This window comes from Protopterus annectens, chromosome 12.part0 (genome assembly GCF_019279795.1).
Source record: "Protopterus annectens isolate FY-2018-M chromosome 12.part0, PAN1.0, whole genome shotgun sequence".
NCBI lineage: Eukaryota > Metazoa > Chordata > Ceratodontiformes > Protopteridae > Protopterus > Protopterus annectens.
Genome location: NC_056746.1, coordinates 1,295,146,562 through 1,295,162,840, shown reverse-complemented (window position 1 = coordinate 1,295,162,840; position 16,279 = coordinate 1,295,146,562). Strand labels below are relative to the sequence as shown.

The following is a 16,279-nucleotide window of genomic DNA, read 5'->3' as shown; positions in this document are numbered from 1 at the left end:
ATACTACTAAGATAACCACTGTAGAAAGTCAGAAAAATTAGTGTCCCTTGCAAAGCAATGGCTGCAATTGTACAACAGGATGAACTGTGCTCTGCAGTGCGTACCGCATGCTAGAGAAGTGCTAAAGCGCAACAGGCAAGGACAAAAAAAAAAAATCCCAGTGCAAGACTAAGAGAAGGAAGAGATCTTGCTAGTTTTATCACACCTCACTCCTCAAAAAATTAGCTGAATTTTCAGTGTTCGTGTTACTTTAGCAATGAATCAGTTGTGAACTGAGTTTCCTATTCAGGGATTGAAAAAAAATCACACACTAGGTTATCAGATTCATATGACAATTTCCTGGATTTATGTGAAGTTTTAGCTACAGACTTAATTGTTTATTTTAACTGTACTATGGTACTTCTGTGGCTTTGCTTTTTTGCTGCAAGAAAAATTTTACTGCTGGGTGGTAAAGTTTAACATGCACAATATCTCCATGCATCACAGTCACCCTGCTAATAGTTATCCTCATAGGGCCAAATCCTGACATCAGGAGAGCTGGCTAAGTTAAGCCTGGGATGAATTTATGGGCACCTGCTCAAAAGTCAAGGTTTGCTTAAAAACGAGGGCATCACTATGTTTTATATGTATGGGAAGATTTCAGAAATGGAGAGGCATCAGACAACAGTAGAAAAAGAAGCAGCTTAAGAGAGAGGCACTTGACCAGTTTTGCAATGAATGTATTGGTAAATTACATAGTAGTAATTCTGTAGTACAGGTGACAATGCAGTGTGTGCACGTGTACCTATCCAGAGTACTCCTTGAATACAAAATTCCTAAGTACCTCAGTGCTTCAGCAGCTCTTGGTGCAAGTTACAACGGTCAAGTTAAATGCTTATTTTCAGCAGGTTGCGTATAAGTTCACCATACCTGTTATTACCAGGTGGTGACAAACGAGACAAGGTTTCCAAGTAGTACTTGTAAAACAGATGTATATAAAATTGCCTTCCCCATGATAGAAGTGAAATACCTTCTGTTTGATTTGAAAAGATGGTCCAGGCAGATGTGTCTCACCCTGTCCCAATGATCATTGTTGGCAGGGACAGAAAAATACTGTTGTGCATCTTCAGTGACCTAGAAAACAAACAGAATTTGCCTTGTGTTACTTTCATATGAGGACCTACTAGGAGCAAAGCATAAGCAATACAAAGTAAGCAAACACTCTGTGCATGCTCACACTACCGATTTTTCTGTGGCAGCGTTTTTCTAGACTTTCTTTCAGGAAACATAAAAGCTGATATCTGGGCATCACAGGCAGTTATTTCCATTACATCTATACCAGAGTAAACTATATATACCCTCCTCTAACCCTTATAATGAATTCAACCTTGCTAGCAATAAAGCAAAGGACTTGTTAGCCCCACAAAATGCAGAATTTCCACCTATGATGTTCCTATTACCTTATCTCCCCACCAATACAAGAAAGTACAGTTGTGCACACTTACCATAAATGTAGATGTTAGAGTGTATTCACTGTTGCAGCCATTACATTTGGGTTATCCTGCTGCTAGGATGCCCAGAGTCGGCCTGAATTCCAAAGTCTTGCATCGGTTGCTGTCACCTCTTCCCTGACGTCAGGTCGTCAGGGGTATAAAAGATGCAGCAGACGCCATTTTATTTAGTTTTTCTTGCCCCAGATGTCAGGTGCCCCCAAAAAGGTAGGCTAAAATTATGTAAGAAACATACATGCACCAAAATAAGCTTCATCTTCAAGCAAATACACCACCTATGTTGTATAGATTAGAGAAGTAATAAGTTCCAGCAAAAAATAAGGGGGATGGCGGGAGGGTAACCTGGACTGCAACAGTGAATACACTCGAACATCTACATTTATGGTAAGTGTACACAACTGTACTATGTTCTTCGTGTTTCACTGTTGCAGTCATTACATTTGGGTTGAGTCCCAAAGCTATGGCTGGGGGGCTGGAGCTAAACAGCATTAGGAGCGGCTATGAGGCCCTGCAGAACTGCAGTGGCAAAGCCTGCCCTGGATTTACAGTAGAGGCAGATTGTAATGTTTTGTAAAGGTATGCACTGAACTCCAGGTAGCAGCCTCCAAAATGTCTTTGGTTGGTACTTCCCTGAGAAAGGCTGCAGCTCTGGTTGAATGTGGCCTAATGCCCTTAGGCACTGGTCTGCCATGCTGTGAGTAGCAGAAACGAATGCAGTGACCTATCCACTTTGAAAGAGTCTGCTTGGAGATGGCCTTTCCTTGTGATAATGAGGCATATGCCACTAGTAATTGCTCTGTCTTTCTGAAAACTTTAGTTTTGTCCAAGTAGAATCTAAGTTGTCTGTGTACGTCCAAAGAATGCATAATTTTCTCCCCCTTGTTCTGTGGATTTGGATAAAAGGTTGGCAAATGAATTGTTTGGTTAAGGGCAACACTGGATACCACCTTAGGCATAAATGTAGGGTTTGTTCTCAGAGAGACCCTGTCTGGATAGAAAATTATACAGGGTTCCACAGCCATGACAGCCTGTAGCTCTGAAACTCGACTTGCAGAAGTTACTGCTAGGAGCAGAGCTGTTTTACAAGATAAAACTTTATGTCCGCAGTAGCAGCTAGCTCAAAAGGAGGTAAGGTGAGTTTTTCCAAGACATAATTGAGTTCCCATGCAGGTACTGGCGTTCTCCTTGGAGGCGTTAGGTTTTTGGCTCCTCTGAGGTACTGCCTTAGAGGATGAGAAGAGAGTGGTGGCTCTGTAATGTAATGAGCCGAAACGACAGAGGCATGGATTTTAATTGATGAAAAAGATAGGCCTTTGTCCAGCATCTCAGTTAATATTGCAAAATCTGAAGAATATTTGGGACAGCTGTATTAGTTCCTTGAGCTTGGTTCCAAGCGCAAAATCTCTTCCATTTCCCAGCATAGGATTTTCTAGTACTAGGCCATCTGGCTTCTAAAATGACATCCATCACAGCTTTACTGAGAGGTGTGGTTTGTATGGCTACATTATCCGCCATGCTGCCAGGTTTAGGGTCCCGAGTTGGCTGTGCAGAATCTGATTGTTTTGCTGGGACAGTAGATGAGGTATTTGAGGTAAGGTCCAGGCTGGGCATTGGGACAGGTTTCTTAAGATCGGATACCAGTACTGGTGTGGCCAGTCTGTGGTAATCAGAATCATTTTTGGTTTCTCCTGCCTGACCTTTAGGAGTACCTTCGGGAGGAGAAGCAGTGGAGGAAAGGCATATACTGACAGGTTTGTCCAGCTGAAAGATAAGGCGTCCACTTTCCAAGCCTGTCTGTGATAAGTCCCTGTGCAGAATCTTTTTAGTTGATTGTTTTAAGGGGAGGCAAATAGATTTATGTCCGGGCGTCCCCATTTCATTGTCATTATGCTGAAGACTTGTGGTTCCAGGAGCCACTAGTGGGGATCTATGAGGTCTCTGCTTAGTTCGTCTGCCAGAGTATTTTCCTTTCCTGGCCGGAATTGTGCCTGCAGATGAACTTGGTAAGTCAATGCTGTGTCCCATAAAGCCATGGCTATTCTGCACAGGGGGTAAGAATGAGTGCCCCCCTGCTTATGTACCACATGACCGTGGTGTTGTCTGTATCAGTTGTCCCGGATGAAGTAGGTCCTTGAAGGCTGTCAGGGCATTTTGAACAGTTAGCATCTTTTTGATTGAAATGTAGATGCTTTTGGTTTGTGGACCAGGTGCCCTGAATGCCTCTTCCTGCCATGTGTGCCCCCCCCAGGCATAATCTGATGCACCGTCGTTAGGCTCTGCCTGGCTGGGGGTAGTGAGAATGGCTGTCCCTTGCTTTGGTGACAAGCCTTTGGCCACCATCAAAATTCCTGTTGCAGGCAGGGAATTAGAGTAATCATTGTTTCCAGGCTGTGGCAATGTTGTGTCCAGACACTTTTTCGGTACCACTGAATTTTCCTCACATACAGTCTTGCATATGGAATTAGTAAGATGCAGGATGCCATGATGCGCAAAGCCTGCAGAATTTTTCTTGCAGATAACTGGGTCTTTGTTGCCATTTCCTTGAAATAGGTAGTCATTTGCCTTTGTCTGGAGTGAGAGAAGCCATCTGGGCAGTTGTATTTAAGCTTGCATCCAGGAATATTATCTGTTGAGAGGGTACTAGTTTTGATTTCTTTTTGCTGATTATGTACCCTAGGCCTGTTAAAAGTCTTATCACGAAAGTCAAATGCTGTAGTAGAATGTCCTTGCTCTCTGCTTGTATGAGGCAGTCGTCCAAGTAAGGATATATTTGTATTCCTCTGTCTGCAGTAAGCAATTACTGGTGCCAGGCACTTTGTGAAGACCCTGGGCGCAGTAGATAAGCCAAAGGGCAGTGCAGAAAACTGGTAATGCTTTGAGCCAGCCTTGAATCTGAGGCATCTTCTGCATGATTGTCTGACTGGGACATGCAGGTAGGCCTCTTTTAGGTCTAAAGTCACGAGCCAAGCCTTGCTGCCCATCATGGGCAGTAGTTGCTGTAAGGTCAACATCTCGAATTTTGGTATACTCAGGAAAGTGTTTAGAATATATAGGTCCAGTATTGGTCTCCATGCTATGTCCTTTCTGGGTACCAAGAACAGTCTTGAGTAAAATCCTTGTCCCTGCTCTTGCTGTGGTACTTGTTGAATAGCCCTCATGCCCATGAGAGCTGCGACTTTGTTTTTGTGTGTCTGCCCATTGATTTTTTGGCAGGTCTGGCCAACCGTTTGCCCTTGGCAGGGTATGGAAATGAAACTTGTAGCCTTGTGACACTGTCTAGAACCAATTTGTCCGGTCTTATAATGTGACAATTGAGAAAAATGTGCTAGTTTTCCCCCTAAGGGTGCTGCCAGAAGATAAAGTGCTTGGCACAGGCAGGGGGAAGTCATTTGGACTTTTTCCTGTATGATTGTGATTTGTCCTCTCCACCTTTGGAGGTAGAAGCACTCCACTGCTTAGACCTGTAGGATCCTTGTGGCTGTGATCTGCCTCTAGGGCGTCTGGATCTGCCCCTTTGAGGTCTGAGACTGGAAAGGACCAATTCTTTTTAGGCCAGTGTCTGCTAAATCTAGGTGGCTGTACCTGTAAGAAATCCTTGACCGTTGCATAGATTTAGCTTTGTCCTCCATTTTCTTAAACACCTCTTCTGCCTTAACACCAAACAAGGTATCATGTTGTAAAGGAGCATCTAATAATTCTGCTTTAACATGGTCAGGCAGATTTTGTTCCTTTAACCAAGCATGCTTCCTAATGGCAGAACCCGTAACAGCGGCCCTGCAGGAGGCCTCCAAAGAATCAAACCCACACTGTAAAGTATGCTTTCCAACTTGTTCAGCTGCATGCAATAAATCCTGCATTTCTTTGTTTTCTGCACATTCAGAATTTGCCATCATTTTCTGTTTAAGCAGTGTCATGATATATTGCTGATATCTGAGCATATGAAACTGGCAAATTAAGGCCCTTATAGCCAAAGCAGCAGATGTGTAAATCTTTTTTCCCCATCTATCCAGAGCCCTAGAATCCCTGTCAGAAGGGGCAAGATTTTTTGCAGTAGCAGCCTTGACCCCTTTTGGACCCTGAGAAACCGTTTCTGGGTCTGCAGAAGGGTTTTTGAAAAGGAATTTATGAGAGTCAGGGACCCTGCAGTATCTGTCCGGCTTAACAGGAGCTGGAGGTAGAGAGTCAGGGGTCAGACTAGACTCTGAGAACACATCTACAATGTCCAACACAGGTGGAATAGCTAAAGGCCTGTGTTGAGGTAGTAAAAGGAAGTCTCTGAGCCTTTTCTTAGATTCTGAAAAATCTTGGCTCTCCAAGTGGAAGTGCTCCCTCATGGTATGCAAGGTTTCCCCAAGAGAGTAGCCCTCAGGAGGAGAAGCTGAAGGAATTGATTCTTCAGCATCACAAACCTCATATTGGGGGGGGGGGGGGGGGGGGGCATTCCTGATCAGAAGAAATGGAAACCTGATCTGAAGATTCATAGTCTGTCTCTTGCCTAGGCCTCTTATCAGGAGGAGGATGGGAACCCCTGATCAAGGTAATTAAGTCTTCGGCCATTTTGAGCATCTGTTTTTTGGGCATGGAGGCCTGTCCTTGACTGGTGAACTTGTTTCTTTGCCTTTAAAGGTGTCTTAGTCTTTGAAGTCTGTTTAATATATAATTGTTTAGGTCTGAATACACCCTCAGAAGCCGATGCCTGCTCAGCGGCTCCAGACCCATCTGAGGGAATAATCTCAGAGGCTCCAATATCTTGAGTTTCCTGCGGCCTGGGTGACTCCACGTGGGAGTCGGTAGTGGCCTGTGACTCTAAAGTAGCGGGCATCAGGGGCTGCGAAAGCGCCTCACTGAGAACTGGCGACTTGCTTAGGAGAAGCTTAGTCTGTTTTGGACCTCGGCTGCCGGTCTTTTCTTTGCGTTTTTTGTGAACTCCGGTAGTCGGATGGCTGACTACATTGTATAATTAAATCTTGCCCAAAATAGCTTAATGCAAAATCGTTCCGAAGCTTAATAGTGCGTTGGTTAAATCTAGCACAAAACAGACAACTAGCAACGTCGTGGTCAGGGCCTAGGCAAGAAATACAGTAAGAATGAAAGTCCTTTTGTGGTATTTGCTTCCCACAAGAAATACAATTATTAACTTTTTCTGACATCGGTCTGGAGCAAGAAAAAAGTTTCCCCAACGGGGTACTTAGCTTTTAATGAAGACTTCGGATCTGAAACTCGAACACGAAAATCTCAAGAGTCTGCCAACCGGCACTTGCGAACTGCTTCTGCTTCGGGCACCGCGCGGCAAGAAAGACTGAATAAAATGGCGTCGGCTGCATCTTTTATACCCCTGACGACCAGATGTCAGGAAAGAGGCGACAGCAACCGACTCAGGACCCAAGACTTTGGAATTCAGGCCGACTGAGGGCAACCTACCAGCAGGATAACCCAAATGTAATGACTGCAACAGTGAAACACTAAGCACATCATTTACACAATGCCTTGTTAATGCCAGGTAAAGAAATTACAGGTTGCTGTTGCGTCTTTCGGCTTTTCCCAGTTAGGGGTCGCCACAGCAGAACTCTGGTCCGCTGATTGGCAGTAGATTTTTACGTGCCGAGTTGCCAGCCCTGACGCACAACCTTCAACGAAGGTACGCCCATTCACTCATGTCTCCACACAGAGGATGCTTTAGCTGAGAATTGAACAGGACAACGTCTTACTGTGAGGCAACAACGCTAACGCAGCACCACCACCGCAGTAATAGGTAAAGAAATTACAGGTCCTACTCCAATTTCACCTTCCTGCCATTCGTATGGAATTATATCTCAGTGGATTACTTCTGGGCATAGCAAAAACTGGAATGTTTCAACAATTTGACATTCAGGACACTGCAGAGAAAGTACAGTTGTGTACACTTACCATAAATGTAGATGTGCGAGTGTATTCACTGTTGCAGTCATTACATTTGGGTTATCTGCTTACAGGTAAGCCCTCAGTCGGCCTGATTAACAAAGTCTTGGGTCCTGCATCAGTTGCTGTCCCTTCTTCCATTAAGTCAGGTCGTCAGGGGTATAAAACATGCAGCCGACACCATTACAATCAGTTTTTCTTGCCCCAGACGTCAGATGCCCCCTTAATGGGAAGCAATTAAATATAAAAGTACAAAGATATACCTCCAACAAAAAAACAAATACACCAAAAAGGCTTTTAAGAAAAGTAAAGGAAAGTAGAGGTACAGTCAAAAGAAGTTAGGTGGTTGGAGAGAGGGCAACCAGGACAGCAAGAGTGAATACATTCGAACATCTACATTTAAAGTAAGTATACACAACTGTACAATGTTCTTCGTGTTTCACTGTTGCAGTCATTACATTTGGGTAGATTCCCAAAGCTATGGTTGGGAGGAGGAATTTAGATAGCATTAGGGCCAGCTATAAGGCCCTGCAAAACTGCAGTGGCAAAGCCAGCTCTGGATTTAGAGAAAATTGGCAAATGATAATGCTTTGTGAAAGTATGTACAGAACTCCAGGTAGCAGCTTCTAGGATGTTCCTGGTAGGGGACGCCTCTGAGAAAGGCTGTAGAGGTAGATGCACAGCCCTGGTGGAGTGAGGTCTGATCCCCCGGGGGATAGGTTTTCCATGGTGCTTATAGCAGAAATGAATGCAATGGCTTATCCATTTAGAAATGGTTTGCTTTGAAACAGCCCTCCCCTCTGCCACTGCAGCAAATGCCACCAGCAGTTGTTCAGATTTCCTTGGAGGTTTAGTCCTGTCCAAGTAGAATCTAAGTTGTTTGGGCACATCTAAGGAATGCAGTATCCGTTCCCCTTTATTCTGTGGATTGGAAAGAAGGTTGGCAAATGAATGGACTGATTAAGAGCCAAACTGGATACCACCTTGGGCATGAAGGATGGGTTGGGTTCTGAGAGACACTCTGTCCACATGAAAGATGATGAAAGGCTCCACTGCCATAAGGGCCAGTAATACAGATACCCTTCTAGCTGAAGTGATTGCTAAAAGGAAAGCTGTTTTCCAAGAAAGCAATTTTAAGTCTGCAGTAGCAGCTGGCTCAAAAGGAGGTAGAGTGAATTTCTCCAAGATAAAGTTAAGGTCCCATGCTGGGGTTGGAGCTCTCCTGGGTGGTCTCAAATTTTTGGCTCCTCTGAGGAACTGCTTGAGCAGTGGATGAGAGAAGAGGAGGGGAGGTTCTGTTATGAGCTGAAATAGCTGAGGCATGGATTTTAATGGAGGAAAAAACAGGCCCTTGTGAAGCATCTCAGTTAAGTATTGTAAAATCTGAGGTAAATTGGGCGCTGCTGTACTCATCCCTTGAGATTGGTTCCAGGCACATAATCTTTTCCATTTTTCAGCATAAGATTTTCTAGTACTAGGCCTCCTTGCCTCTAAAATGATATCCAGCACAGGTTTGCTGAGGGATGGCAAAGGACAAATTAAATAATTAGCCAGGCTGCAAGGCTCAATGTTAGAAGCTGAGGGTGCAGAATCTGGTTCTCCTGCTGAGACAACAGGGAAGGAGTCTGAGGCAGGTGCCATGGAGACACTGCGCAGGAGGGGGTACCAGTGTTGGCACGGCCAGTCTGGAACAATCAAAATCATCCTTGGTTTGTCCTGTTTGACATTTAGTAGTACTTTGGAGAGCAGAGGCAGAGGGGGGAAAGCATAGACTAATAGGTTTTTCCAGCTGACGGACAGAGCATCCACTGTCCAGGCTTGTTTGTGGGGAGTCCTTTTGCAAAATTTGTCCAACTGGTAGTCCTGGGGAGAGGCAAACAGGTCTATATCTGGGCTCCCCCATTTGCTTGTCAACATGTTGAAAATCCTTGGTTCCAGTTTCTACTCGTGTGGCTCCATGAGGTTTCTGCTTAGTCCGTCTGCCAGTTTATTTAATTTTCCTGGCAGGAAATGAGCTTGTAGGTGCACCTGGTAGCTCAAGGCTGTGTTCCACAATGTCATGGCTAGTCTGCAGAGGGGGTAAGAATGTGTACCCCCCTGCTTGTTTATGTACCACATAACAGTGGTGTTGTCCGTCTTTACCATTAGTTGTCCTGGAAGAATGTGGTCCTTGAAGGCTGTCAGAGCATTCTGTACAGCTAACATTTCTTTTTGATTGATATGCAGGTGCATTTGACTTGGGTTCTATTTGCCCTGAACGCACTTCCTTGCCAGGTGAGCCCCCCATGCATAGTCTGATGCATCTGTTAGGGTCTGGGCGGCAGGGGGTGGTGTGAAAAGTAGTCCCTTATTTTGGTAGCAGGCCTCTGCCTACCAAAGGAACTCTAGGCGTAGGCAAGGTATGACAGGAATCATTGTTTCTAGGTCTTGAGAATGTTGACACCATAGGCTTTTTAGATACCACTGTAGTTTCCTCATATGCAGTCTTGCATATGGAATTAGAAGAATGCAGGAGGCCATGAACCCCAAGGTTTGCACTATTTGTCTTGCAGATAGCAGGGTTTTTGTGGCCACTTGTTTGAAGTAGGTTGTCAAATGAATTTGTTTCTCTGGCGTGAGGTATGCCATCTGGGAAGTTGTAATCAAGCTTGCTCCCAGGAATATAATTTGTTGACAAGGTACCAGGTGTGATTTCTTTTCATTTATGGTGTACCCCAGACAAGTTAGAACCCTTTGTACAAAGGCCAGATGATTCAAAAGTATGTCCTGGCTTTCTGCCTGAATTAGACAATCGTCCACGTATGGGTATATTTGAATATTTCTTTGCCTGCAAAATGCACTTTGTGAATACCCTGGGCGCAGCAAATAAGCCAAAGGGCAGTGCAGAGAACTGATAGTGCCTGTAGCCTGCTTTGAAGCATAGGTATCTTCTGCAAGATTCCCTTATTGGGATGTGCAGGTATGCTTCTTTTAAATCTAGTGTTGCCAAACAGGCATCTTTGCCTAGCATAGGAAGTAACTGAAGAGTCAGCATCTTGAATTTTGGTATCTCCAATTAGAGTAGACAGGTCCAGGATTGGACGCCATGAATGGTCTTTTCTGGGTACCAGGAAAAGTCTCGAGTAGAAACCTTGTCCCTTTTCATCTTCTAGTACCAGCTGAATAGCCCCATGCTTAAGAGAGAAAGTACTTGTTTTGGGGCCTTTGCCCACTGATTTGGGGGTAGGCAATGTGTGGAAGTGAAATCTGTATCCCTGGGACACTATATTTAAAACCCATTTGTCCTGGGTAATGAGTTCCCAATTCTTTGCATGAAGAGCAATCTTACCCCCCAAAGGGGCAGTCAGTTGATAAGTGCTTGGAAATTTTAAAAGGAAATCATTGAGACAGTTTACCAAAGGGGGAGTCTTATTATTTCCAGATTTGGAAGTGGAGGCCCCCCCACTGCTTAGTTCCGTCTCTCCCCTTGGACTGAAACCTAGGGTTTTTGCTGTGTCTGGGTTTGGCTTGTGAAGACCTGGAAGAGGCTGGAAAGGACCAATTCTTAGAGGGCCAGTGCCTACTAAATCTAGGAGGCTAAACTTGAAAAAAATCAAACAGTTTGCATAGATTTTGCTTTATCTTCCATCTTTAAGACCTTACTCAGCCTTGTTGCCAAACAGGCGGTCCTGATTTAAAGGAGCATCCAACAATTTAGCTTTAACATGATCAGGCAAAGATTGCTCCTTAAGCGAAGCATGCCTTCTGAGCAAAGACCCAGTAACAGCAACCCTGCAAGAGGCCTCTAATGAATCAAAACCACACTGTAAAGTATGTTTTCCAACTTGTTCAGCAGAATGCATTAAATCCTGTAATTCTTTATTTTCCACACAATCAGGAATTAACATAATTTTCTGTTTAAGCAGTCCAATAACATGTTGCTGATACTTTAACATATGAAACTGGCAGTTTAAAGCCCTAATGGCCAAGGTTGCATATGTGTAAAACTTCTTACCCCATCTATCCAGCGCCCTGGAGTCTATCAGAAGGGGGAGGATTTTTAGCAGTAGAAGCCTTAATACCCTTGGGACCCTATGAAATGGTCTCTGGATCTGCAATAGGATTTTTAAAAAAAGAACTTGTGGGACTCAGGGACCCTGTAGTATCTATCAGGTATTCTGGGAGCTGGAGGCAGGGAATCTGGGGCCAAACTAAATTCCGAAAAAGCATAATCAACAATGTCTAGTACAGGAGGAAAAGCTAAAGACGTATGCTGAGGTAGGAGAAGGAAATCCCTAAGCCTCTTTTTTGAATCAGAAAAGTGGAAATGCTCCCTTAGAGTATGTAAGATTTCCCCAAAAGAAAAATCCTCAGGAGGGGTAGCAGAGAGAATGGAGTCCTCTGCATCAGAATCTTCATAAGTAGATAAGCGCAAATCCAGATCAGAAGAATCAGAAAAAAACAGAATCCTGATCAGAAGATTCATAATCAACTTCAGTCCTAGGCCTCTTGAGGGGGTTGGCTACCCCTGATTAGAGTTACTAGATCTTCAGCCATTCTTATCATTTGTTTTTTTTTAGGCACAGAGGCCTGAGCATATGGCCTGAGTGTCGTTTTTTTAGGCATGGATCGAGATTTAGGCCTAAGAAAATAAAGAGGCGTCAGTTTAATATGCAAGTCCGTAGGCCCTCAGAAGCCGGTGCCTGCACAGCGGCTCCAGACCAATCCAAGGTAGAGACATCCACGGGTTTCATAGTTGACGCATCTCGCGGCATACCGGACTCCGAATGGGTCTCAGTAGAGGCCTGCGAATCAGAAGTAGTGGATATCAGGGGCTGCAAAAGTGCCTCACTGAGTACCGACGAACTGGCGACTGGCTTAGAAGTGTCGTCGGCAGTTTTGGACCATGGCGGCCTGTCTATCTTTGCGATTTTTCAGGAATCCCGGTAGTCGGATGGCTAACAGACGACATTTCTGGATAATTAAACAGAGAACCGAAATATTTAGAGGCGAAAATATACCGACGACAGATAGTGCGCTGATTAAATAAAGCACAAAACCGACAGCAAGGTACGTCGTGGTCAGGGCCTAGGCAAGGAATACAGTTTGAATGAAAATCTTTATGAAGTATTTGCTTTCCAAAAGTAATGCAAATGTTAACTTTTACTGACATCGGTAAGGCGCAAGAAAAAGTTTCCCCAATGGGGTACTTAGCTTTAGCTGAAGATTTCGGTTCCAAAACTCGAAAACAAAAATTTCAGGAGTCGGCCGACCGGCACTTGCAAACTCCTCCTGCTTCAGGCACCGCACGGCAAGAAAGACTGATGTAATGGCGTCGGCTGCACGTTTTATACCCCTGATGACCTGACGTCATGGAAGAAGTGACAGCAACTGACGCAGGACCCAAGACTTTATTAATCAGGCCGACTGACGTCTACCTGCAAGCAAATAACCCAAATGGAATGACTGCAACAGTGAAACACGAAGATCATCAAGGCTGGCCCTGAGAAAACACTAGACATCATAATTTCTTGCCAATCAAATGTTATACAGCCCCCCCCCCCCCTAGGTGTTTGGTAAACCACTCTCTTTACAGTCTCAGCTTAACTGAAGGGACAGTAACTTCCTTGCACAAAGCTGCATCTATGAAGGAGTTAAAATTCACCAGTCTGTCAACATCACTTTCTTCCAAGGAAGATCATGGAAGGATATGGTAGTAATTCAAGACTCCTGGACAGTGTGTCCTTTAACAAAATTCAACGAACATTGCTTTTCTGCCCTGGGTGAAGTGTGTGTGTGTGTGTGTGTAGGGGGGGGGGACTCCCTATGCAGAAATCAGTCTTTACTACTTGCTTCCTTGCACTTAATATAACCTACTCTGAGGGTCACACAAGACCTCAGGGCAAAACTCGTACATTAAACAAAACAGGCCGCTGACTACCCACGCTTTCACAAAAAGTACTTCTGTAAGGTGTTTATCACAACTGTAGATTTTAGTAGGATAACTTTTGCAGCAGCCATAATTACTGGGATATCTGCCACAAAAGGCACTACATCCATCCCTACTCCCAAAGTTATGCATCCTTTCTCATCCCAAACTGGTAGATATCCCCCCTCCCGGGGATGTCAGCAGGCTCCCAGTATGAGACGCATGTCCATGCCACCTTTGGTTCTTTCTTATCCAAGCAACCACAAGTAGGAACTCCTCAGCGGTCACCTGGGTAAACACATAGTTATCTCCTGCCATCGCCAATCAAATGTTATACAGCCCCCCCCCCCCCCAAGGTGTGAAGTCTCCTGAATTGTACAATTAAAGACGAAAGCGCTTATTTTACATTGGTGAATACTGATTGTTTGTATTCTAATAATGGACTGTTTTTTCCATTCTGCGTTGGTATACAATTGCTAGTGGACTCCATTCTGTTTTTTTGGATTTACTTGTTGGTTTCTTTTCTATTACATACAGCTTAATTTGACCTGGCTAAGGCCTTTGACACAAGTGTCGGAACCGAAATCTTCAGCTAAAGCTAAGTACCCCTTTGGGGAAACTTTTTCTTGCTCCTTACCAATGTCAGTAAAAGTTAACAATTGCATTACTTGTGGAAAGCAAATACTTCATAAAGATTTTCATTCATACTGTATTCCTTTGCCTAGGCCTTTCAGTTGTCACTGCATGATTAGAAGTCAGGCTAAGCTCCTTGATCAGCTGAAGGAGGAAGCATGGAAGTCCCTGACAGCACTCTGAAGGTATGGGTTTATGTATTTAAGGCACTTAATTTTCCAGGTGGGAAATATGCCATTAACTGACTGTGTTGCTGCTGATGCAGCATCCAGGACTGGATCAGTCATTAAGAGACATGCCTGGTTGTGGAGGGTACAGCCGGACTTCTAATCATGCAGTGACAAAGTCAGTTCAATATTCTAAGCTCCTGGTGATTAGGAAGTGTTTAGGGGGACACCACCAATTCAGACTTTCTCAGAACCAAAGAACACCACTACTAGACACGTAACGGGATTCATATACACACACACTTGCAAGAATCCTCGAGCCTACAAAATCAGTAAGACTTCCAAGAAGCAGAGAAGATACGTGCTGCTAGAAAAGCATCCTTCAAAGCCAACTAGACTGGTGGAATGGCCAGAAGATTTGGAGTATTCAAACTCGGTCATCTTTTCTGGGTGTCTAAAACTTCCTTAGCTTCCCATGAAAAAGATCATTCATTCTAGACAAAGTACTGCCAAATGAGATATCTTGAGGAGGAAGAGAAAGAAACAAGGTGTCCATCAGTATTGTAGCTTAGCAAAGAAGCCATCTCATAAATGCGTACAAAGTCTTTGACTTTTAAATATGTGGATTCTGGATTCTCGTTACCCTCTTCTCTTCTGACGCAGGATCCCAAATACAGACGTCAGGTCTGGGCTGCAGGCACTGAATAAAATCCGTAAAGTCCGCAACTGGTCTAAAACTGTCCTGGGAGGGAGTAGAGGGGGATGGGGTCAAGACCACCTGCCTTTTTTTCCAAGCAGCAGTTTGTGGACATCCAAGGCCTGAAAGTCTGGGTCCTTGACTCAGAAGGTGTGGCAGCCTGGGTGCATGGGCAGAAGTCCCAGACCTCAACCTTGCAACTAAGGATGTCTTCATGTACTGCACACCCCCCCCCCCACAGTTATCGCAAAATGGTACCCAGACTTGGACACCCATGTTTTTTTTTGCCCAGAACCAAACATGGGAGCATACTCTAAAGTCTGAGAAAGCAGGCCAAGTATCAGAGTTCTCAGAAAATACAGATGTTAAAGTCAGCTACTACGAAAGTACCTCTCTGGATGCAAATCCAAGACATGGGACAAGCCTGAAGGCTAAATTAATATGTCCAGTATGCCAGTGCCCCTTCAATGAGGAACACTTGTGTCCTTTTTCTTGGACATGATTATCTTTTTATCACCAAGCTCATCTGTTGACCTTTTCTTGGGTAGAAATGTCCTGTTAGTATGCATAGCATCCTGCTGATGGCTCCAAAAGCATGCAAGTGAGAGTATGTATAATATATACTTATTTCCAGTTTGATGACGGGGAAGTCCTCTGGGCCAAGCAAAGTCCATTTTCAGTGGAGGCCTATGGAGAAAAGCTCCAAAAGCAGTTAACAAAACATAACATAAGTAATGTATGGAAAATACAGTATACAAGAGCGTAAATATATAACTTAAAGTACAAATACAAAATCAGGGAGTACACATTTAAAGAACACAAATGTTAAAATAAAGTCAAGAGTAATACAGATAATACAATTAAAAGTGATAAAGTGTTTATACAAGGTTAGTGTTCTAACAACAATGTTAGGGAAGTGAGGTTTGAAAGAGACGACAGTGTAAACTAGGTGGGAAGGGAGCATGATATTTATGTTTATTATGGAAGCAAACAGCAAAAAGCCATCACACAGTTGGATTACAGACTGAAATGATCACCAATGCTAACCTTAAATAAATGACTACAAATGTAAGGTAAAGAGACTTGCACTTGAGATCACTACAAAAAAACAATCATAAAAGCAAGAAAAAAACAATCTTAAAAGCAAGAAAACAGTCTTCCACCAATGTACATAAAAAACACACCACATACACACAAACTCCTCCAAAAATGCCTTTACATGGGGGGTTTTGACATCACACTCCCATACTCATACAATCGTAACACTGTGGTTACACAACCGCCAAAATAGGGGAACCAGCCCGAATAAGTGAAGGCAGTCTTCCACGCAAGTCAACAAGTCAGGCATATGACCAAGTGTGGAACTTAACTTTTCTAAATTATGCACTGTAAAAAGTGTGTGAGAGTGTATGGGTCTATATTAGAAGCTTGAGTTTTCAGAAACTCGAAATTCATATTTGTCGAGACAATATGACAAAGTTTCTGA

At 43.9% G+C, this 16,279-nt stretch overlaps 1 protein-coding gene across 3 annotated transcripts in view; it reads right to left on the bottom strand.

Annotated features, from left to right (window-relative positions):
- PLAGL2 (PLAG1 like zinc finger 2) overlaps positions 1-16,279 on the bottom strand; it is a 129,590-nt gene that overhangs the window by 38,543 nt on the left and 74,768 nt on the right. For 2 of the 3 annotated variants that reach the window (XM_044090347.1, XM_044090346.1), the window contains exon 3: positions 1,010-1,113. The exons of the other annotated variant lie outside the window; for it this stretch is intronic. In XM_044090347.1, coding sequence (XP_043946282.1) covers positions 1,010-1,113 — 104 coding nt within the window. The remainder of the gene's footprint in view (positions 1-1,009; positions 1,114-16,279) is intronic. 3 annotated transcript variants of the gene reach the window in all.